The sequence below is a fragment of the Lipotes vexillifer genome, unplaced genomic scaffold, assembly GCF_000442215.2.
Source record: "Lipotes vexillifer unplaced genomic scaffold, Lipotes_vexillifer_v1.1 scaffold182, whole genome shotgun sequence".
In the NCBI taxonomy this organism is placed as follows: Eukaryota; Metazoa; Chordata; class Mammalia; order Artiodactyla; family Lipotidae; genus Lipotes; species Lipotes vexillifer.
The window spans coordinates 7,393,768-7,417,710 of record NW_006798798.1 but is presented as its reverse complement, the minus strand read 5'-3'; the positions used below and the strand labels follow the sequence as shown (position 1 = coordinate 7,417,710).

Below are 23,943 nucleotides of genomic sequence, written 5' to 3'. Positions count from 1 at the left end.
TTAGTTCCTGCTGATCTAGGATAATCTCCCTTTTAATTAAAGTTACCTGTTTAAGGATCTTAATTTCATGTGTCCAAAATCCTTTCACCTTTGCCACATAACTTAATATAATTATAGGAGTGATATACCATGATACCATCACCTTTGCTGTACTTTATTGGTTAGAAGCAAGTTACAGGTCCTACAGTTAGGCATGGGTCATTAGGAGTCATCTTAAAATTCTGCCTTCTGCCACACAATGCAAAGAAGCATTTCTGGGCAGTGAAACAAAGAATAGTTACCAATAGAGAAATGGGAAGCAAAGAGGAGTGAACTAGCCAGCCTCTTTTCCCTCCTTAAGCCTGCCAGTTTTCCTCTGGTACTCCATATTAGCAAAGCCTAATAGGAAACCAGCTGGAATACTAGTATCTAGTTTCAAAATAATAAACAGTGTATGAGGGTGTTAGAATTGAAGCTAAAGGTCTCATTGCTTGTTTTTGAGGCAAGAGGAAAGCAACCCATCTTTTCCTCCATAGGGGTAGGAATACACAGCACAAAACAACTCCTTTTAAGTAGTTCTTTACCCCCAGCCAATCCCATTTCTCAGCTTCCATGACATCTTTACTCTGCAATGTCCAATAATTAGCCAGTAAGCCATATGAGGCTATTTAAATTTAGATTTAAAATAAATAAAATTTAAGATTAATTTCCTCTGTCTCATCAGGCACATTGCAAGTGCTCAATAGCCACCTGTGTCCAGTGGCCATTGTATTGGACAACGTATTATAGATCACTTCCATCATTGCAAAAAAATTACACCACAGTCCTATAATGTAAACAATCTGTTGGAGTTACTGAATTATAAGAGAAAGCTTAGTTTTCTTTGACTCTGTTACATATCCTGCACCGATACTCACAGACTTATTTTGGAAATCAGGGAGAGTTGAGACCATTACTTTGTGGCTTCACTTAAAAGAAAAAAGTTATATTTTATTATCCTTTTAAATTACGAGACCAGTCTGAAGTTGCCTCGGTAGAGAGTTAACATACAGAAATTGGGGCTTCCCTGGTCGCGCAATTGTTAAGAATCCGCCTGCCAATGCAGGCAACACGGGCTGGAACCCTGCTCCGGGAAGATCCCACATGCCGCGGAGTAACTAAGCCCGTGCACCACAACTACAGAGCCTGCACTGTAGAGCCTGGGAGCCACAGCTACTGAGCCCACGTGCCACAACTATTGAAGCCCGCGTGCCTAGAGCCTGTGCTCCACAACAAGAGAAGCCACCGCAATGAGAAGCCCGTGCACTGCAACAAAGAGTAGCTCCCGCTCACCACAATTAGAGAAAAGCCCACGCGCAGCAGCAAAGACCCAAGGCAGCCAAAAATAAATAAATAAATAAATTTGTTTTAAAAAACATATAGAAATCAATTAACTCATGTACAGATATTCTTAAGAAACAGAAGATCCAATAGAAAAACAAAAAGCTTTTTCAGTAGTCACAAGAAAAATTTGAGCTATCATGAAATAAAATTCAACAAAAAATCCATGATCATTATATTTTTTGTGTTTTATTTTTGGCTGCATTGGGTTTTCGTTGCTGCGCGCGGGCTTTCTCTAGTTGCCGTGAGCAGGGGCTACTCTTTTTGGTTGTTTTTAACATCTTTAACGGAGTATAAAGGGGCTAGTCTTCATTGCGGTGCATGGGCTTCTCATTGTCATTCTCTTGGATTCTCTTGTGGAGCACAGACTCTAGGCACGCAGGCTCAGTAGTTGTGGTGTACAGGCTTAGTTGCTCCGCGGCATGTGGGATCTTCCTGGGCCAGGGATTGAACCCGTGTCCCTTGCGTTGGCAGGCGGATTCTTAACCACTGTGCCACCAGGGAAGCCCTATGATCATTACTGAAAAATAAATTAATTAAAAATTTCCAGAGCAACCAGAAGATGAAAAAATGAAAGGGTGTAACATGTTCTGTGATTGCAGTACTAACATCATTAAGATCTCACAAATCCTTAGGTTATAAATGTGATGCACTCAATTAAAAACATTCAAGAATTCTTCTTAAACATATGAGCTAATTCTAAAGTCTATATAGAAAAATAAAGAGACCAGAATAACCAGTAAAATTCAGAAAAATAATAATAAAAATTGGATAATTAGAACTATCAGATATTAAGATATATTACAACTCTACACTAATTAAGAGTGTAGCTCTTCTCTAGAACTAAAACTCCAGCTATAGATCCAAACACATAGGAAAGGTAGTATGTGATAATGGAGGCATTTTGGATCATTTAATACCCTTTTGAACTGTTATAAATCTTGAGGATTTGGATGTATTATTTCATATGTATATAATATGTTAGATATAGATTTTTCAACAAATGTTTTAAGTAGCCATATGACAAAGATAAGACAAATTTGTATCCATGTTTATTCAAAAGGTCTGAAAACATCACCCCATAGTTTATGCAATAATAAAAAGGGGAAAAGATAGCTTTACAGTGGATAGGGCTGTTGACCACAAGCTTAAGGAACTAAATTAACATAAGAAATAGGAGAAAGTGACATTATGTGGCTCCTGATGTGTCACATTAAGGACACTATCACCCATGGAGTATTCTGGTCAAAAATATTTAGCCTGAAGTTAGACATGGGGACATTTTTTAAAATTCTTAGAAGGACATTTCGAGGGAGAAAAGCAGTCTGGACACCAAAAATATGATTCTGAAGTACAAGAAAGCTGTGAACTATTCTAAATCAAAGAAGACTAATGAGATATGACAACTAAAATAGTTCATGATCTTTGTATCTTGGATTAAAAAAGAAACTTTAAAATTGTTGGGATAATTGGGAGAAATTTGAATATGTACTATATATTAGATCATAACATTGTGTGATTGTTAAATTTCCTGAGTATTTATTGTGGTTATATTAGAGAATATCAGTTCATAGGACCTGTGTAAAATATGGACATGTCTGTAAAATAAAGAGCATTCACTAAACGGCCTTATGTAATTGGGCAGGCATATGGGACAGATTTTAAAACAAATAGGGGGACTTCCCTGGTGGTGCACTGGTTAAGAATCTGCCTGCCAATGCAGGAGACGCGGGTTCGAGCCCTGGTCTGGGAAGATCCCACATGCCCCGGAGCAACTAACCCCCTGCCCCACAACTACTGAGACTGCGGTTCTGGAGCTCGCGAGCAGCCACAACTACTGACCCGCGTGCCAAGAGCCCGTGCTCTGCTTCAAGAGAAGCCCCCGCAATGAGAAGCTGACGCACCAGAGCGAAGAGTAGCCCCCGCTCGCTGCAACTAGAGAAAGCCCGAGTGCAACAACGAAGACCCAATGCAGCCATAAAAAAATAAATATATAAATAAATTTATTTTATAAAATGGATCCCTAATGCAAAGCTCAAAACAAAATTAAATGCAAATGGATCAAAAATGTAGATTAAGAATTGTTAAGGTTAAAGGTTAAACCGTAAAATCTTAGAGAAAAACATGGAAGAAAATAATAATGTAAAATTAACACAAAACCATGAAGCCATTGTAGGAAAAAATATATTTGTTTACTTTTACATGAAAAAGTATTTGAAACTATTGAAAGTCGAAATGTAAATCCCAAACTGGAAGTTTTTTAAACAGAAAACATTCTTAATAACAAAAAAAGGCAATACAAATCATTAAGAGAAAATATAAACAATGACCTAACAAAAAATGGGTGAGTATGAAAAAATATATCAGGGAAACTGCAAAGAAATGTTTACTCCTTTGGAAATTTTTTCTTCTATCTCAATAAGATATGTGAAATTTATAAATGCAATTTCCACTCATCAGATTGACAAAATAAGGAAATTACATATCTAATCTATACATGTTGGTGGTGGACAGCTGAATTGATATAAACTAAAGAAGGGCAGTAGCAAAATACTTATCAAAACTTGAAACGCAGGTACCCATTTCTCCAGAATTTGTGGAGGAATTTGTGTAACAGATGTTACTAGACATATCCACAAGAATATAACTTATGGCACCAATATAATAGCAAAAGACTGGAGGAGTGGGGCGGTCAATTACAGTAACAAATTGGTTAAATTATCATATATCTATTTAATGGAAATATATAGCAAATTAAATGAATGAGATATCTATACATTAATATGAAAACTCAAAATAATATTTAAGTGTGTATAACAATCTAATATTTAAAATGTATCATATGTACCTGTATAAATGAACTCAGGCACACGCATATAAACAAACTGACACGCACATAAACTGACGCACACATATTGTCGTGGTAAGAAAGTGGTGAGTGCATTGGTTGCTTGGAGAATACTGGGTGTCCGGAGACTAGGATGCAAGGTGCTCATTTTTTCTCCTTGTATAGCTTTTCATTTTTTATTTTATTTACCATAGGCAAAAATTAGTCAACCAATACCCTGGACAAAAATTTAAAATCAGTAAAAAATCAATCTTGGGTTGTAATCCATTTCTAGTTTTGGCTGTCACTAAACTTCTGAGCCTGGGTTCCAAAGTCTTTTGAATAGAAGAATGACTTCCCAGATGGAATGGAGTGAGCCAAGGGCATTGGCTGACTTCTACCACACAGGCACTAAATATTAGCTGTTGAGTAGCAACAGGGGAGTCTGGATATCCGCCCACCACTTAGTGCCGATCCACCAAAGAGGTCACGTGTGACTTCGGCACAGGCGGTACAGGCAGGACTGTGCTGCTGGTGAGGAATGGGCTCAAAGGGTTCTGGGGATTGTAGTTCCTGCTTCGCAAAAAAAAAAAAAAAAAAACCTTCAAGAGCGCAGGCGCAGATGCAATTTTGTCGGCTCCTCTTTGTAGATGGCTTAGTTAGCGTAGCTTCCTGAGGCGTCGGCCGGTTCCAATGGCTACTTCGCACGGAGGAGCGGCTCTCTTAGGGCTGGGAGGCTCACAGTGCGGGAGTGCCTTCCAGCCAAGCCCGAATGGGCGTAAGCACTGCCTTGTGACTGGGAGACCTTATACCCGGTAAACTTTCTGTGTATTTGTCGCCGCGGCCTTAGCGAGTGGGGCTCGGTTATCAGCGAGCCGCGCCTTTAACATCTGGAGGGTGATTTACATGTGGCGACGTCCAGGGCTGACTGATCAGCTGTGCTCCGAGGAGAGATGGCTTCCTTGAGGACAGCGGCGCATCTCCAGACTTTGATCTGGGGCCGGAATTGGGGCGCATCTCCGGCTCAGGGTCTTGACTGAGGCGAGTCTTTCTGCTGTAGGTCTAGTCTCGCCGGAGTCCTGTTCCCCAGATGCAGCGAAGACACTGGTTTGCTCAGAAATAAGGTGGCGCTGGGAAGAGGACGTTGCATCCGTGTCTCCAGACACGGCCAGCTGTCCAGAGATTATTCTGTTGCAGCTGGAGCCTGGAGCCTCCGGATTAGGGAAGGGGCAGGATGTGTCCAGTCTCCCTCCCATTCCTGTCAGTATGTCTGTGAAGTGGAGAGAGTGGACAGTAGGACAATAGGGTAAAGGACTGCCTTATTTTTTTTTTTTTTTTTTTTGGTATGCGGGCCTCTTACTGTTGTGGCCTCTCCCGTTGGGGAGCACAGGCTCCGGACGCGCAGGCTCAGCAGCCATGTCTGACGGGCCCAGCCGCTCCGTGGCATGTGGTATCTTCCCGGGCCGGGGCACGAACCCGCGTCCCCTGCATCGGCAGGCGGACTCTCAACCACTGCGCCACCAGGGAAGCCCAGGACTGCCTTTTGAACGGGGTTTTTCTGGGAACTGGGAGGCTGGCGTGGCCCCGCCATCCCTGCAGTCTCCCAGGACTCTGCCCTTTTTCAGAAGAGGAGCCCTGAGGTGTGCGCATTTCCTGAAAGACTGAAAGCCATGACCGAGGTGAGGTGCTGCTTCCTCCCTGCTTCCTGAAACACATGGGCATTTGCCTTCTTTATCCCGACCTTCCCTGGGCAGGAGCATCTTTTCCAGGGCCTACTAACCATTTCCTTTCATTGCATCCATTCAGCTCTGTTGCCTAGATGCCCCTGATTGTCACGTATTCACGATTTTTTCTGTGAATCATTACCTTTTCCCCTTTGGGGTCAGGAATGTTGGTGGGGCAGAAGTGCACAGGGAGGAAAATGTGGACATTCTCTGCTAAATAGACCTGTTTTACACAGACAGTGATGTGATGAGGTCAAGCTGAGCACTTGAGTGGAAGCTCACATCTGGTCATGATCATCTCCACAGACTGGGGCTTCCTAGTAAGGCAAAATGGGTGGTGTTGATGGTCCAATCTTCATTTGACCTAAGTCTTTTTGTGAATCTTCATCCTCCAGGAGATTTTGGCAACTCAGGAACCAGGAACGTTTATTACAGTTTAGTGATGCCAGGCTACAGTTTGAATCATCCCAGAACATAAGTTGATTGAGAACATTACTGTTAGAGCCCATACAGACAGACAGATCTTAAAGGTCTTATTAATGCCAAAGATCAAAATGAGAAGAAAGATTAAGTCAGTTGATTCCATATGCTGGATAATAATGCTTCCAATAAAAATGGTGTTTATTAAAGAATTTTCACAAAAAGAATAAATCCCTTTATGTTACCACGTGGTATAAGAATGAACCTGCATCTTGAAAAAATTCTTAACTTATATGCAGAGTCTGTTTATTTAAAAAGGGATTTTTGAACTCATACCAAAATTTAAGTATTAATGATTCAAATAGAAATATGATGCTTCTAATTAAAGTAGCATGGTCTTGCCATATCACCTAGTTCTTGTCCAAAGACTTGGCTAACTGCCTTTGGTATTTATCCCTGTAGTGTTTCCAGTTATTCTTGTTTTACGCTTTGTGGAATAATCAAGTTTAGTAGTCATCCCTTGGCTTCCCTGTGTGTTAGAATGGAAACAGCCTTTTCCCACACTTTCCCCAAAATGTTTATGATTTTTAGTTAACTCTATAGTGTGTACATAGTTACTAATATGTAAATATTATAGCCTAGCCAAATAGTATACTAAGCAGACTTATTATTTCTACTATATTTTTTCCTGTACTAATTATCTTATAAACTTCTTTGTTCAGTTTTCCACATTTGTATTGCTAATCCACAATCTGTGCAAACGTCACTGTCACATGACTATCAGTAACATTTTCCAAATTGTCATAAACATCAGTCATTTATTTCTTCAATACCGTCTTCTGGTTTCCTTTGTTTTACTGCTCCTGTCTCAATTGCATGTTGCTCTGACTTGTTACACAGCTGTCACCCTGGTACTTTTCTTTCACAGTTACATTGGAACCTTCTGTCCTCTTTCTCCTGTGACCCTTATTTACCCATATCTGGATACCTAATATAACTCTTTCATGGTTTACTCTGTAGTTTTTATAAAGCACAACCAGTTACTTTTAAGCAAAGATGCCTAGAAATAGCAGGTAAATATTTTGAGCCCTTGCTAGTCTGGACTCTAAACTGGTTCTCAACCAGGGACAATTTTGCCCCTACCTCATCCCCCTAGGGGTGGATATATGGCAATGTCTAGAGATATTTTTGGTTGTCATATCTGGGAGAGGGGAGTAACACTGGCATCTAGTAGAGGTCAGAGTTGGTGCTGTATATCAACAAACAATGCATAGAACAGCCCCAACCCTGCAACAAAGAATTATCCAGCCCCAAATGTCGACATTGCCAAGGTTGAGAAACTCTCCTCTAGACATATCTTTATGTTTTCTTGATTCCAACAGTGATGTTTAGAAGTCCATTGCATTTCTGATTCCTGATACTTTATATATGACCTGTCTTTTCTGTCTTAACTTTTTTAAAGTATCTTCTCTTTATCACTTTTATTCTCAAATTTTATTCTTAGATATTTTGTAGAGTTGGTCACTTTTTCTCCTTAGGGCTAAATGAGTAAAGAGTAGGTGGAGGGAACTACCATTTACTGACAATTGATTATATACCAGGCATTACTAGACTAGATGATAACTTTACTATTTCACATAATAGAGAAACTCCACTTAGCTAGACTTTGTACGTCCCAAACATGGTTGGATACTGGAAATATCCTACTGTGAACAGATAGTTTGATCTATCTTCAGGAAATAGGATTTTTTGAGGACATAAATTAAATCATACTGACTTCCAGGCCTCCAGACCCAGCCTATTTGTTCTATGTGTCACTTCCTATAAACACTCTCTTTATCACCTGTATTTTACCTTTTTCTTCTCTCCTCCCATCTTAAAAGCATTTGCTTTTATTATATACTTCATACATGGATCTATTGTTTCAGGGATTGGTGTTGTTCAAGGATGTGTCTGTAGACTTTTCTCAGGAGTGGGAATGCCTGGATTCTGATCAGAGGGATTTGTACAGAAATGTGATTTTGGAAAACTACAACAACCTGGTCTCAGTTGGTAAGCATACCTGTATATAAAAATTCAGTTTTCCCTCTGGAATATTTCCTTCTCCAATTGAGAATTTCTCTGCTCTTTTCAAATATCCTGTACATTTCTTTTCCCTGTTCCCAAGGAAAAGGCTTGAGCTTTGTAGAGTTGAAAATGTGTAGCTCCGTTGGGGTTGAGGCTCCATCTTCTCTAAATAGTGACCTCTCTTCTTTGATTTTGAATTCTAAGCCTCCTATTGCAAAACTGTGTACCATTTCTCTTGGGAGCAGGACTCTCCCTTCCTAAGCCAGATGTGGTATCCTTATTGGAGCAAGGGGAAGAGCCCTGGATGGTTGGCAGAGAGGTGGCAGGGGACTTGCTTCCAGGGAAGTGAGGGATGGTCAGGCAAGGAGAGGGCATTGAAGGATGTAACCTAGCTGCTTATGGAGGAAACAACCCTGAGATGTTTTCTGGGAAGTTTCCATTAATAGTCAAAATGTGTAGAGAAAAGTAAGACCTCTACACCAAACTGTCAAATTTCCTTACCTCTACCTCTACCTCTCACTGTCCATACTTCTCTTCTCTTGCTTCCTTCCCATTTCAAAGTGGGAAGTACAACCCTTGTTCCTCTTCAGTAACAAATTTCTACCTTTACTTTGAAGACCATTCTTACACAGTTACTTTTCTTGTGCATTTAGATTTGTGTGTCACTTTCTTAAAATTTCTGAGATGTTTCTTCTCTGAACCAGTTTTCCTGTTCATTATTTTACTCATTTGTTCATTTATTCTTCCAACCATTACTGATTTTATAATTGGTACAAGATATTTACTAGGTGATGAAAAGATTATAAGATTTTTAAGCTATTAAGAAATTTATAGGACTTCCCTGTTGGCACAGTGGTTAGGAATCCACCTGCCAATGCAGGAGACACGGGTTCAAGCCCTGGTCTGGGAAGATCCCACATGCCATGGAGCAACTAAGCCCATGCACCACAACTACTGAGCCCGAATGCCACAACTACTGAAGCCCATGTGCCTAGAGCCCACGCTCCACAACAAAGAGAAGCCACTGCAATGAGAAGCCCACGCACTGCAATGAAGAGCAGCCCCCGCTCGCCGCAACTAGAGAAAGCCCGCAAGCAGCAACGAAGACCCGACACAGCCCAAAATAAATAAATAAAATATATATATAAAGAAATTTATATGGAATAAGAGGTACAAACTAGTATGTATAAAATAAGCTATAAGGATATATTGTACAGCATGGGGAATATAGCCAATATATTATAATAAATATAAATGGAGTATAACCTTTAAAAATTATGGGGCCTCCCTGGTGGTGCAGTGGTTAAGAATCCGCCTGCCAATGCAGGGGACACAGGTTTGAGCCCTGGTCTGGGAAGATCCCACATGCTGCAGAGTAACAAAGCCCGTGTGCCACAACTACTGAGCCTGCGCTCTAGAGCCCGTGAGCCACAACTACTGAGCCTGTGTGCCACAACTACTGAAGCCCGCATGCCTAGAGCCTGTGCTCCACAACAAGAGAAGCCACTGCAATGAGAAACCCACGTATCGCAACAAGAAAGAGCCCCCACTCGCCACAATTAGAGAAAGCCTGCATGCAGCAACGAAGACCCAATGCAGCCAAGAGTAAATAAAATTTTTTAAAAATTATAAATCATCATATTGTACACCTGTAACTTATATAATATTGTACAGCAACTATACATCAATAAAAAAAGAAAATCCTCAAAAAATAAAAAAATTAAAATTAAAAAAAGAAATTTATAGACTAGGGAACCTAGGAACAAGTCCATAAATACATTTTTAAAAGTAGAATCAACTACAGGAGGAGTTCAGTAGGTTACCCAAAAGAAAGAGCTAAAGATGGAAGAGTGGAAAGCCCCTGTCTTAATCCATCTGGGCGGCTATAACAAAATACCAGAGACTTGGTGGCTTATAAACAACAAAAATTGATTTCTCTTAGTTCTGGAGGCTGGGAAGTTCAAGATCAAGGCACCAGAAGGTTCAGTATCTGATAGACTTCCTCATATTCTATCATATTCTCATTGTAATCTCACATGGAAGAAGGGGGAATCTCTCTGGGGTCTTTTATATAAGGGCACTAATCTCATTCATGAGGGCTCTGCCCTCATGACCTGATCACCTCCTGAAAGCCCCACCTTCTAATACTATCACCTTAGGGGTTAGAATTTCAAAATATATATTTTGGAGGGACACAAAAGTTCAGTCCATTGTAGCCCACAGAAGTGTAATGGTTGGAGCATTGGGATGATTATAGTCACCTCTGTATAGAGAACTGAGGTTAAAGGTTATGTGTAGGCAGGGAGAGATTGGAGTGAAGGAGGAGAACCAGACAGGTGCATTCTTTCATTCAACTAACATGTATTATATAGTGCAATCCATGTGGTTATCTGGGAAGAGGGAATTTCAGGCAAAAAAGGCATAGTAGGTACAAACGTCATGAAGCAGGAACAGAATTACTATGTTTGAGGAACAGCAAGGTGGCCAGTATGGCTCAGAGAGGGAAGGGAAAAAATATATGAAATGTGATCAGAGCTGTGGATTTTGGAATGGGTCAGATTATGTAATGGCTTTTGAATCATGGTGATATTCTTACTGTGACTAAAATGTGACATATATAAAAGGTCTTAATTACTGACTCATACTTTAAAAGGAGTACCCTAGCTGCTGGGTAATGAAAATATTAGAGGTGCAAGGTGGAAGCAGGGAGGCCAAAGAATCAGCGTCCAGGTGAGCAATGCATTAACAATTTAAGTGATGAAAAATGGTTGGATAGTAGAGCCAGAAATTTGCTGATTTTGCTGATACTTTGGTTGTTGGTTGTAAGAGAAAGAGTTGAGAATGACTTCAAGTTTTCTGGCTTGACTAGTTGAAGAATTGAGTTAACTTAAAGATAAGGTTAAATTAAGAGTTTGGTTTTGGACATGCTAGGTTTGAGGTGATTGTTAGACATCAAATATAAAAGTTAATGAGTTGTTTGGATTTATGTTTCTGGTTTTTCAAATGAGTACAGGCTGGAGAGAAAATATGAAAGGCATGGGTGTATGGATAGTATTTAAAGCTGTATGATAGAATGGAATCATAAACAGTGAATACAATTAGCATAAATAAGAGCAATTTTACTACATCCTCATGAGGAATGTGTACTCTTACTTAAAAAACATCTTTTGATCTATATTTGGATAAAAGTATACTTTTATGGTTTGTTTTCCAACTTTTACCTTTTGAATATTTCAAACCTCCAGAAAAGTTCAAAGAATGGTAAAATGAAAAGTATACATATTTTTTTAAAAAACAGCTTTATATTTAAAAATAGCTTTATTAGAGCTATAATTTATATATAATAAAGTATACCCTTTTAAGGTATACAGTTAGATGGCTATTAATTGTATGTACAGAGTTGTGCTACCATCACCATAATCTAATTTTAGAACATTTTCTTCCTCCCCCAAAGAAACCTTGTACCCATTAGTAGTCATTCCCCTTTTTTCACCCTCTCTCCCCAGCCCTGGGCAACCAGTAATCTACTTTCTGTATCTATAGGCTGCCAATGTAAATGGCATAATGCAATATGTGGTCTTTGTGACTGGCTCTTTCACATAATGTCTTGAGGTTCACATACTGTAGCATGTATCACTACTTCCTTTTTATGGCTAAATAAATTCCATCATGGTTTATCCATTCATCAATTGACAGACTTTGGATTATTTCCACACTTGGGCTATTACAAATAATGATGCTGTGAACATTCATGAACAAGTTTCTGTATGATTACAGTTGCCCCTTGAACAAAGTGGGGGTTAATCCAAGTATAACTTATAGTCAGCCATCCCTACGCTCAGTTCCTCAGCATCCATGGGTTCAACCAACCATGGACTGTGTACTACTGTAGTAATTTACTATTGGAAAAAACTGACGTATAAGTGGAACTGTGCAATTCAAACACATGTTGAAGGGTCAATTGTACATGTTTTCAATTCCCTTGAGTATATACCTAGGAATGAAATTGCTGAGTCATATGGTAACTCAATGTTTAACTTTTTGAGGAACTGCCAAAATATTCTCAGGTCCTTTGCACTTTTTTTTTTTTTTTTGCGGTACGCGGGCCTCTCACTGTTGTGGCCTCTCCCGTTGCGGAGCACAGCCTCCGGACGCGCAGGCTCAGCGGCCATGGCTCACGGGCCCAGCCGCTCCGTGGCAAATGGGATCTTCCCGGACCGGGGCACGAAACCGTGTCCCCTGCATCGGCAGGTGGACTCTCAACCACCGCGCCACCACAGAAGCCCCCTTTGCACATGTTAAAGTTGAGTTGTTTGGGCTTTTGTTGTGGAGTTGTAAGAGTGCTTTATGTTCTCTGGATATTAATCCCTTATCAGATATACATGACTTGCAAATATTTTCTTCCATTCTATGTGTTACCCTTTCACTTTATTGATACAGCAGATTAAATTCCAGATGAGTCTTAGATTTGAATGTGAAAAAACAAATGCAGATCCACAAAAGCACATAAGGAGATATTCAGCCTTGCATTACAGAAAAAAAGCTAATTAAAACCACACTGAGAGACCTATCAAACTGGCAAATATCCCAGAGTTTGCTGATGTACTGTAGCTAAGAAGCTGTGGGGAAATAGGCACTAAAATTAAAATGTTACTTGAGTGAACGTACAACTTTATATGAGAGGAATTTGGCAATATCTAGAAAATGACAAATGAATTTTACTCATTAATCAGTTATCTCACACCTAGTAGTTCATTTCAAAAATAAGCAGGCAAACTTTCAAAAGATAAATGCAATTAAAACTTTTTTTCTCTTTTATATGTCTGTCAATTTTTCATCTTATTAGCTTTTAGAAAACTTCATTAATTTGTTTCCCTGCAGATAACTGTCTTGTCAGTTTTTTTCTTGCTTTTAAATGGTTAGACCTTTTGCTTCTTTTTCTTTTTCTTTTAGTTTTTGTCACAGTCTCACTTCAGTGTCTATAATTTCCACTAAATGTTAAAGAAAACTGGGGATAGTAGGTCCATCTTTTTTTGTTTGTTTATTTAGCGCATCATTTTAACATTTCATAGTTATGCATTTTTGTCATATGTATCTGGAGATCTCATTAAAATTTCCTAATCACCTCATCATCCAGTATGACTTCCCATCAATATATGTACTTTGTCGATTTATCAGATTCTACAAGTATATTTGATCACCATGTAAGTCATTCACATTTATATATGTTAATTGAAATTTTTTTAAACATCTTTATTGGAGTATAATTGCTTTACAGTGTTGTGTTAGTTTCTGCTGTATAACAAAGTGAATCAGCTATATGCATACATATATTCCCACATCCCCTCCCTCTTTTGTCTCCATCCCACCCTACTTATCCCTCCCCTCTAGGAGGTCCCAAAGCATGGAGCTGATCACCCTGTGCCATGAAGCTGCTTCTCACTATCTATTTTACATTTGGTATTGTGTATATGTCAATGCTACTCTCTTACTTCATCCTAGCTTACCCTTCCCCCTCCCCATGCCCTCAAGTCCATTCTCTACATCTGTGTCTTTATTCCTGTCCTGCCCCTAGGTTCATCAAAACCATTTTTTTTAGATGCCATATATATGTGTTAGCATATGGTATTTGTTTTTCTCTTTCTGACTTACTTCACTCTGTATGACAGACTCTAGGTTCATCCACCTCATTACAAATAACTGAATTTCGTTTCTTTTTATGGCTGAGTAATATTCCATTGTATATATGTGCCACATCTTCTTTATCCATTCAGCTGTTGATGGACACTTAGGTTGCTTCCATGTCCTGGCTATTGTAAATAGTGCTGCAGTGAAAACTGTGGTACATGTCACTTTTTGAATTATGGTTTTTTCAGGGTGTATGCCCAGTAATGGAATTGCTGGGTCATGTGGTTGTTCTATTTTTAGTTTTTTAAGGAACCTCCATACTGTTCTCCATAGAGGCTGTACCAATTTACATTCCCACCAACAGTGCAAGAGGGTTCCCTTATCTCCAGCTCTCTCCAGCATTTATTGTTTGTATATTTTTTGATGATGGCCATTCTGACCGGTGTGAGGTGATACCTCATAGTTTTGATTTGCATTTCTCTAATGATTAGTGTTGTTGAGCATCTTTTCATGTGTTTGTTGGCAATCTGTATATCTTCTTTGGAGAAATGTCTATTTTGGTCTTCTGCCCATTTTTGGATTGGGTTGTTTGTTTTTTTGATATTGAGCTACATGAGCTGCTTGTATATTTTGGAGATTAATCCTTTGTCAGTTGCTTCATTTGCAAATATTTTCTCCCATTCTGAGTGCTGTCATTTTGTTTTGATTATGGTTTCCTTTGCTGTGCAAAAGCTTTTAAGTTTCATTAGGTGCCATTTGTTTATTTTTGTTTTTATTTCCATTTCTCTAGGAGGTGGGTCAAAAAGGATCTTGCTGCGATTTATGTCATAGAGTGTTCTGCCTATGTTTTCCTCTAAGAGTTTTATAGTGTCTGCCCTTCCATTTAGGTCTGTAATCCATTTTGAGTTTATTTTTGTGTATGGTGTTAGAAAGTGTTCTAAGTTCATTCTTTTACAGGTAGCTGTCCAGTTTTCCCAGCAACACTTATTGAAGAGGCTGTCTTTTCTCCATGTATACTCTTGCCTCCTTTATCAAAGATAAGGTTACCATATGTGTGTGGGTTTATCTCTGGGCTTTCTATCCTGTTCCATTGATCTATATTTCTGTTTTTGTGCCAGTACCATACTGTCTTGATTACTGTAGCTTTGTAGTATAGTCTGAAGTCCAGAAGCCTGATTCCTCCATCTCTGTTTTTCTTTCTCAAGATTGTTTTAGCTATTCGGCGTCTTTTGTGTTTCGATACAAATTGTGCAATTTTTTGTTCTAGTTCTGTGAAAAACGCTATTGGTAGTTTGACAGGGATTGCATTGAATCTGTAGATTGCTTTGGGTAGTATAGTCATTTTCACAATACTGATTCTTCCAATCCAAGAATATGGTATATCTCTCCATCTGTTTGTGTCATCTTTAATTTCTTTCATCAGTGTCTTATAGTTTTCTTCATACAGGTCTTTTGTCTCCTTAGGTAGGTTTATTCCTAGGTATTTTATTCTTTTTGTTGCAATGGTAAATGGGAGTGTTTCCTTAATTTCTCTTTCAGATTTTTCATCATTAGAGTATAAGAATACAAGAGATTTCTGTGCATTAATTTTGTATCCTGCTACTCTAACAAATTCGTTGATTAGCTCTAGTAGTTTTCTGGTAGCATCTTTAGGAGTCTCTATGTATAGTATCATGTCATCTGCAAACAGTGACAGTTTTACTTCTTTTCCGATATATATTCTTTTTATTTCTTTTACTTCTGTGATTGCTGTGGCTAAAACTTCCAAAACTATGTTGAATGATAGTGGTGAGAGTGGACAACCTTGTCTTGTTTCTGATCTTAGAGGAAATAGTTTCAGTTTTTCACCATTGAGAATGATGTTGGATGTGGGGTTGTCATCTATGGCCTTTATTATGTTGAGGTAGGTTCCCTCTATGCCTACTTTCTGGAGAGTTTTTATCATAAATGGGTGTTGAATTTTGTCAAAAGCTTTTTCTGCATCTATTGAGATGATCATATGGTTTTTTTATCCTTCAGTTTGTTAAAATGGTGTATCACATTGATTGATTTCTGTATATTGAAGAATCCTTGCATTGCTGGGATAAACCCCACTTGATCATGGTGTATGATCCTTTTAATGTGCTGTTGGATTCTGTATGCTAGTATTTTGTTGAGGATTTTTGCATCTATGTTCATCACAGATATTGGCCTGTAGTTTTTTCTGACATGTTTGTCTGGTTTTGGTATCAGGGTGATGGTGGCCTCGTAGAATGAGTTTGAGGATAGGTGTTAGCTCTTCACTAAATGTTTGATAGAATTCACCTGTGAAGCCATTTGGTTCTGGGCTTTTGTTTGTTGGAAGATTTTTAATCACAGTTTCAATGTCAGTGCTTGTTATTGGTCTGTTTATATTTTCTCTTTTTTCCTGGTTCAGTCGCAGATGGTTGTGCCTTTCTAAGAATTTGTCCATTTCTTCCAGGTTGTCCATTTTATTGGCATATAGTTGCTTGTAGTAATCTCTCATGATCCTTTGTATTTCTGCAGTGTCAGTTGTTACTTCTCCTTTTCCATTTCTAATTCTGTGGATTTGAGTCTTCTCCCTTTTTTCTTGATGAGTCTGGCTAATGGTTTATCAATGTTGTTTATCTTCTCAAAGAACAAGCTTTTAGTTTTATTGATCTTTGCTATTGTTTCTTTCATTTCTTTTTTATTTATTTCTGATCTGATCCTTATGATTTCTTTCCTTCTGCTAACTTTGGGTATTTTTTTGTTCTTCTTTCTCTGATTGCTTTAGGTGTAAGGTTAGGTTGTTTATTTGAGATTTTTCTTGATTTTTGAGGTAAGATTGTATTGCTATAAACTTCCCTCTTAGAACTGCCTTTGCTGCATCCCATAGGTTTTGGGTCATTTTGTTTTCATTGTCATTTGTTTCTAGGTATTTTTTGATTTCCTCTTTGATTTCTTCAGTGATCTCTTGGCTATTTAGTAGCATATGGTTTAGCCTCCATGTGTTTGTATTTTTTACAGCTTTTTTCCTATAATTGATATCTAGTCTCATAGCGTTGGTCGGAAAAGATACTTGATACAATTTCAATTTTCTTAAATTATCAAGGCTTGATTTGTGACCCAAGATATGGTCTATGCTGGAGAATGTTCTATGCGCATTTGAGAAGAAAGTGTATTCTGTTGTTTTTGGATGGAATGTCTTATAAATATCACTTAAGTCCATCTTGTTTAATGTGTCATTTAAAGCTTGTGTTTCCTTACTATTTTCATTTTGGATGATCTGTCCATTGGTGAAAGTGGGGTGTTAGTGTCCCCTACTATGATTGTGTTACTGTCGATTTCCCCTTTTATGGCTGTTAGCATTTGCCTGATGTATTGAGGTGCTCCTATGTTGGGTGCATAAATATTTACAATTGTTATATCTTCTTCTTGGATTGAACCCTTGATCATCATGTAGTGTCCTTCTTTGTCTCTTGTAATAGTTTTTATTTTAAAGTCTATTTTGTCTGATATTAGAATTACTACTCCAGCTTTCTTTTGATTTCCATTTGCATGGAATATCTTTTTGCATCACTTCACTTTCATTCTGTATGTGTCCCTAGGTCTGAGGTGTGTCTCTTGTAGAGAGCATATGTACGGGTCTTGTTTTTGTATCCATTCAGCCAGTCTATGTCTTTTGGTTGGAGCATTTAATCCATTTACATTTAAGGTAGTTATCAATATGTATATTCCTATTACCATTTTCTTAATTGTTTTGGGTTTGTTATTGTAGGTCTTTTCCTTCTATTGTGTTTCCTGCCTAGCGGAGTTCCTTTAGCATTTGTTGTAAAGCTGGTTTGGTGGTGCTGAATTCTCTTAACTTTTGCTTATCTGTAAAGGTTTTAATTTGTCCTTCGAATCTGAATGAGATCCTTGCTGGTAGAGTATTCTTGGTTGTACGTTTTCCCCTTTCATCATTTTAAATATGTCCTGCCACTGCCTTCTGGCTTGTAGAGTCTGCTGAAAAATTTGCTGTTAACCTATGGGGATTCCCTAGTATGTTATTTGTTGCTTTTCCCTTGCTGCTTTCAATATTTCTTCTTTGTATTTAATTTTTGATAGTTTGATTAATATGTGTCTCAGTGTGTTTCTCTTTGGGTTTATCCTGTATTGTACTCTCTGTGCTTCCTGGACTTGATTATTTCCATTCCCATGTTAGGGAATTTTTCTACTATAATCTCTTCAAATATTTTCACAGACCCTTTCTTTTTCTCTTCTTCTTCTGGGACCCCTATACTTCAAATGTTGGTGTGTTTAATGTTGTCCCAGAGGTCTTGAGACTGTCCTCTATTATTTTCATACTTTTTTCTTTATTCTGCTCCCTGGCAGCTATTTCCACCATTTTATCTTCCAGCTCACTTATCTGTTCTTCTGCCTCAGTTATTCTGTTATTGATTCCTTCTAGAGTACTTTTAATTTCAGTAAATGTGTTGTTCATCAGTGTTTGTTTGCTCTTTAGTTCTTCTAGATCCTTGTTAAATGTTACTTGTATTTTCTCCATTCTGTTTCTGAGATTTTGGACCATCTATCATTATTCTGAATTGTTTTTCAGGTAGGTTGTCTATTTCGTCTTCATTTATTTGATCTTGCAGGTTTTTACCTTATTCCTTCATCTGTAACAATTTTTTTTGTTGTTAATTTTTTTTTTTTTTTTTTTTTTTTTTTTTTTTTTTTTTTTGATGTGTGGTGCTGTGTTCCTGTCTTACTTGTTGTTTGGCCTGACATGTCCAGCACTGGAGTTTGCAGGCAGTTGGATGGAGCTGGGTCTTGGTGCTGAGGGGAGGACCTCCAGGAGGCCTGACTCTGACTGATATTCCCTGAGGTCTGAGGTTCTCTGTTAGTCCAGTGGTTTGGACTCGGAGCTTCCACTACAGGAGCCAGGCCCAACCAAGATCTGGCAAGGTTTGTGGCATGGTAAAAGAAAGAAAAAAGAAAGAAGGAAGAAAGAAAATAAAAGAAAGCAGGAAGAAGGAAAAAAAGGAGCAGTACAATATTGAAGAATGAAAAACAAAATAATATTAGAAAGATAAAAAATATATTAGGAAAAATAAAACTATAATTGAAAGAACTGCAACTAGGTAAAATAAATCCACAACAGAAAAAAGAATAAAAGAAAATAAAAAGTGTGTGGGGGCGAACAAGCCAAAATGAGAGATCACTAACAAAGCATAAAGAATAAAATAAAAGTAGAAAAATAAAAGATTTATTAGGAAAAATCAAAATATAAAAGAATCAACAACAATGAATCAACAAGGTAAAACAGAACCCCAATCTAAAAGAGGAAAAAAGAAAAGAAAAAAGCCTTGACTATGGGGCGGAGTTTAAGCTGGGGTGGAACTTAGGCAGAGGCAGGGTTTAGGGTGGGGTGGGACCTAAGCGGGTGGGGTGGTGATGGTTGAGCATGGGGCTGGGCCTAGGCAGGGTGACATTCAAGCGTGGGGCGGGGCCTATGCTTAGGACCTGTACAGAGGGGGACAGGCAGCACATGGAAAGGAGGGCCTCTGGAGTGTGGTGTTCTAGAGTTTGGAGGTGGGGCCCTGAGTGAGGGTGTGTGGGTGGTGTTTAGGCCCAGCACGTTGGAGGGTGTCTCCAAGTGTAGAGGTGGGGCCCTGGGTGGGAGTGTAGAGGCAGGGCTTGGGCTCTGCACGGCAGGAGGGAGGCTCCAAGGGAAGAGGAATAGGCCTGGGTGTCCAACAGGCTCCCCGGTGCCTATGTGGACAGGGAAAGTACTGGCCTCGTTCCCTTCAGTTCCTTCGCACCCCTCCCCCACCATCTCCCCCAGGGTCTCCCCCATCCCTGCTGGACCCCTAACCATGGGTGGGTCCTGCTGGGTTTAGGAACTCCTTCCCTCCCCCAGCCACCCCTCAGGGGTGCTGGTCCCGGAGGTCCTGCCTTTACTTTGGCTCCCCCTTCCCTCTCTCCCACTCCCTCAGGACCCACACAGCTGGAGGGGGCCTAGGTGGGCAGAGGATCGGGCCCGGGGTCTCAACAGGTTCCTGGGGGCCCAAGTTGGCAGGGAAAACCTGGCCATGCTCCCTTTTTATCCTCTGCCCTCCCAATGGTTCCCCAGTTTCCCCCTTTGGGTGTGGGATCCCTTCACCTCCCCCAGCAGCCCCTCAGGGGTGCCAGTCCCATCCTGCCTCCACTTCTCCCTCTTCACTCCCCCCAAGCCCCACATCCTACCCAGTCACTGGGGGTTCTTCCCATCCCCTTAGGTGTCCGTGGTCCCCCACCAGTGCCTGGTAGGTGCCCTAGTTGTGAGGAGACGTGAATTCTGCATCCTCCTAGTACACCATCTTGACTCCTAATTGCAGTTTAATTCCCCTATTTATACCATAAAAGTTTCATTTCTTCCAGGAAAAAAAACAGTGAATGAAAAACAAAAAGTGAATGTTTTCTATTGTGCTTTCTTTCAGACTGTGGATCTAGGCCTGAAACCAAGAAATTATCTCTGAAGAAGGAAATTTATGAAATAGAATCACCCCAATGGTTTATACTGGGACATCTTACAAAACATGGACTTGAGTGTTCCTGTTACAGAGATGATCAGGAATGTGAAAGAAAGTCTGGGAAAAAACAAAGATCTCATGAAAAAAATTAATCAAGTTATTTTCAACTATGAAAATATACACACTTTCAGTCAGCACACTTCTTTTACTCTATATCAAAAACTTTATATTGAAGAGAAAGCCTGTGAATGCAGGGACTATGAGAAAGGTTTGGTGCATGACTTTCAACTAACTGCACATCAGAGAATTGATACTGGCAAGAAATTCAGTAACTATAAGGAATATGGGAAGGCCATTAGTAGAGGTTCAGGACATACTCAGCATCAGATCATGCTTCCTGGTGAAACCTATGAACATAAGGAATGTGGTGGGGCAACATCAGAGCATACAGTGTACAACATCAGAGCATCCATACTGAGGAGAAAATCTATGAGTGTAAAGAATGTGGAAAAGCCTTTAGTACTGGTTCAATATTTAAAGCGCATCAGAGAATTCACACATGTGAGAAACCCTGTGTAGCTAAAGAAGGTGGGAAGGTTTTTCATCATTCCTCAGACCTTATATTCACCAGAGACTTCACAGTAGTGAGAAACCTTATCAATGTAAGTTATGTGGAAAAGCCTTTAGTAGTAAATCAGCCATTATTCTGCATCAGAGAATTCACACTGGTGAGAAACCTTATCTATGTAAAGAATGTGGTAAAGCTTTTCATTATTCCTCAGATCTTAAAAGACATCAAAGAATCCATACTGGTGAAAAACCCTATGAATGTAAGGAGTGTGGCAAGGCCTTTAAGAGTGCATCATATTTTTTAATACATCATAGAATTCAAACTGATGAGAGGCCCTATGAATGTAAAAATTGTCCTAAGGCATTTAGAAGTAGTTCAGCCCTTAATCGACATCAGAAAGTTCATACTGGTGAAAAACCCTGTGTACGTAAGGATTGTGGAAAAGCCTTTTGTAGCAGTTCACAACTTATAGAACATCAGAGAATTCACACAGGTGAGAAGCCCTATGTTTGTATGGCATGCGGAAAGACCTTTCATAACATTTCTATACTTACAGAACATCAGAGAATTCACACTGGTGAGAAACCATGTGTGTGTAAAGAATGTGGAAAGGCTTTTTATCACCCTTCAGGCCTTAGCCAACATTGGGGAATTCATATAGGTGAGAAACCCTATGAATGTAAGGAATGTGGGAAAACCTTTAGCAGTAGCTCATCTGTTATCCGGCATCAGAGAATTCATACTGGTGAGAAACCCTTTGAATGTAAGGAATGTAGAAAGGCCTTTCTTTGTTCCTCAGATCTTTCTCAACATCAGAGAATTCATTTGGTGAGAAACTCTATGAATGCAATGAATGTGGGAAGGATTTTGTACGTAGTTCAAATCTTAATCAACATCAGAAAGGTCATGCTGGTAAGAAACTGAAAGGTATCTGTGGGGAAAGACATTCAAGTATGGATATTTACCTAATTTGAGATAGGACTTCATGCTGATGAGATATCCCATAATTAATACAAAGAGACTTTTATTTGCTTTTCACAACCTAAATGCATAAGAATACAGTAAATGTCAGAAGACCATCAACAGTTCATTCCTTACTTAATATCAGAATTTATAACTGTGAATGAGGAAAATAAAAACTTATTTGTGCCAGATCAACCCTAAAAAACAAAGAACTTATTAAGGAATAACCGTGGGATTTCATTTTATTTTTCCTAATTTAATTCTAAGGTATTTTGTCCTATGTATATTCACTGATCATTAAAATTAATTATTTACCAGTCAATATTAATTAATTTAATTTTTAGTTGTGCACTACAGTTCTGAGTTGACTTCTTTTTCTCCAAGATTCTGAACCCATCACTAATTCTTTCTAGTTGCTTTCTTACTGGTTTGGTGGTTTATTCTTATTTATATAAACTTAAGTTTCAGGGCAACAATTTAAGTATTCATAGGTATATATGTGTGTATGTATATGTATATACATATATATATCTGTAATTGTACCTGTACCTTTTTGTCTTAATTATTTTTACTTTTTATATATCTTAATATAAATAGAACTATACCACTATTTTTTTGAATAGAGTTCCTTTTAATATTTTATTGTAATTTTTTCAGAGGAATTCAGAAGGCACAAAAGAAACCTTTAATCCTATCAACCATTATAATAACCACTCTCAAATTGTCAAAACAAGTTTTTTCAGAAAATTTTTAAAGGAAATATTATATTTCATAAACTATGTTTTCTATGACAGAATACATCATGAACAGTTTTCCAAGTCAGTAAAATCATATCATTATCCTTACTTAAGTGGAGTTAGTGTTTATCTGTGTGGCTCTACTATTATTTTACTAATCTGCTGATAAAATATATTTACCTTCTAAATTTTGCCTTTATAAACAATTCTTTCAATATCCTTTTTGCACATTTTGTATACTTATCTGCTTTATTTTTTCTGAAATTATCCATGGGTGCCTTATACTTAAAAAAAATTTTAAACATTACAGATAAGTTAAACTCCCTTTTGTCTAGCTCCCTTACCCTGTTTCTTCCCTAAATTTACCACTGTTGGCAGTTTCATTCAAGATCCTTTTTATTTTACTTTATTTTCAAGAGCCTCTTTACGCAACGGCACACACACATATATAAGTATATATGTACGTTTGTGTGTGTGTGTGTGTGTATATATATATATATATATATACACACATAATGTTTATAATCTGTAGAAATGTAATATTGCTTTCAATCTTATGTATTATACTTCAAGTATGGCAAAATGGAGGTGACTATAGTAACTGTCAAAGAGTGTAATGAGGATTACATGAGTTAATGAACCCATGTATGTAACTGGTGACTTGTTCAGTAAATGTTAGCAACTATAATCTTCATCTCTTTCATTTATGGAATGGTGTTTAACCACAATATATACCTTATGCAATAACAAGACACTTCATATCAGAAAAAAACTTAAAACCAAAATTAAATAAAGATGTTAAAATGTAGTAAAGCCTTCCTGTAGAACTCAGTCTTTATGCTGAATCATGACATACCAGTGTAAAAATGTCCATAAATGTGTATGGGGTTGTTGAGACCACAACTATCAGAATAATGAGAAGTGTACAAAAAAATAGTAATATTATAGAACACATTATCTAACTTAGAACACACTGGGTAGCCAAAATACCCAAATACTAATTCAATTCTTATCTAAATTGCCCTTTGATTAAGGATGAAATCACAAATTATAATTTCACTAGGAATAAATAATAGTGGGTATTCTACATAGAAAATGGTGCCTGACAAAACTACATGGAAGAAAATTTACAGCTCTACATTCATGGATGTATTCGAATAATAGAAAAATT

At 38.4% G+C, this 23,943-nt stretch overlaps 2 protein-coding genes and 1 pseudogene across 2 annotated transcripts in view; 2 read left to right on the top strand and 1 right to left on the bottom strand.

The window, feature by feature from the left end:
* The window catches only part of LOC103084210 (zinc finger protein 570), a 345,144-nt gene that overhangs the window by 83,211 nt on the left and 237,990 nt on the right, over positions 1–23,943 (bottom strand). The gene's annotated exons all lie outside the window — the stretch shown is intronic.
* LOC103073487 (zinc finger protein 383-like) lies at positions 5,857–8,746 on the top strand. Its single transcript, XM_007471085.1, has 3 exons — positions 5,857–5,865; positions 8,259–8,382; positions 8,664–8,746. Exons 1-3 carry the CDS (start codon positions 5,857–5,859, stop codon positions 8,744–8,746), a joined length of 216 nt encoding a protein of 71 aa, XP_007471147.1.
* LOC103073205 (zinc finger protein 345-like) lies at positions 11,471–22,046 on the top strand (annotated as a pseudogene).

Excerpts from the sequence above, each read along its gene's own strand:
- LOC103073487 (XM_007471085.1), top strand. Across the intron at positions 8,383-8,663 it reads CAACAACCTGGTCTCAGTTG|ATGTGGTATCCTTATTGGAG; the intron begins GTAAGCATACCT and ends TTCCTAAGCCAG.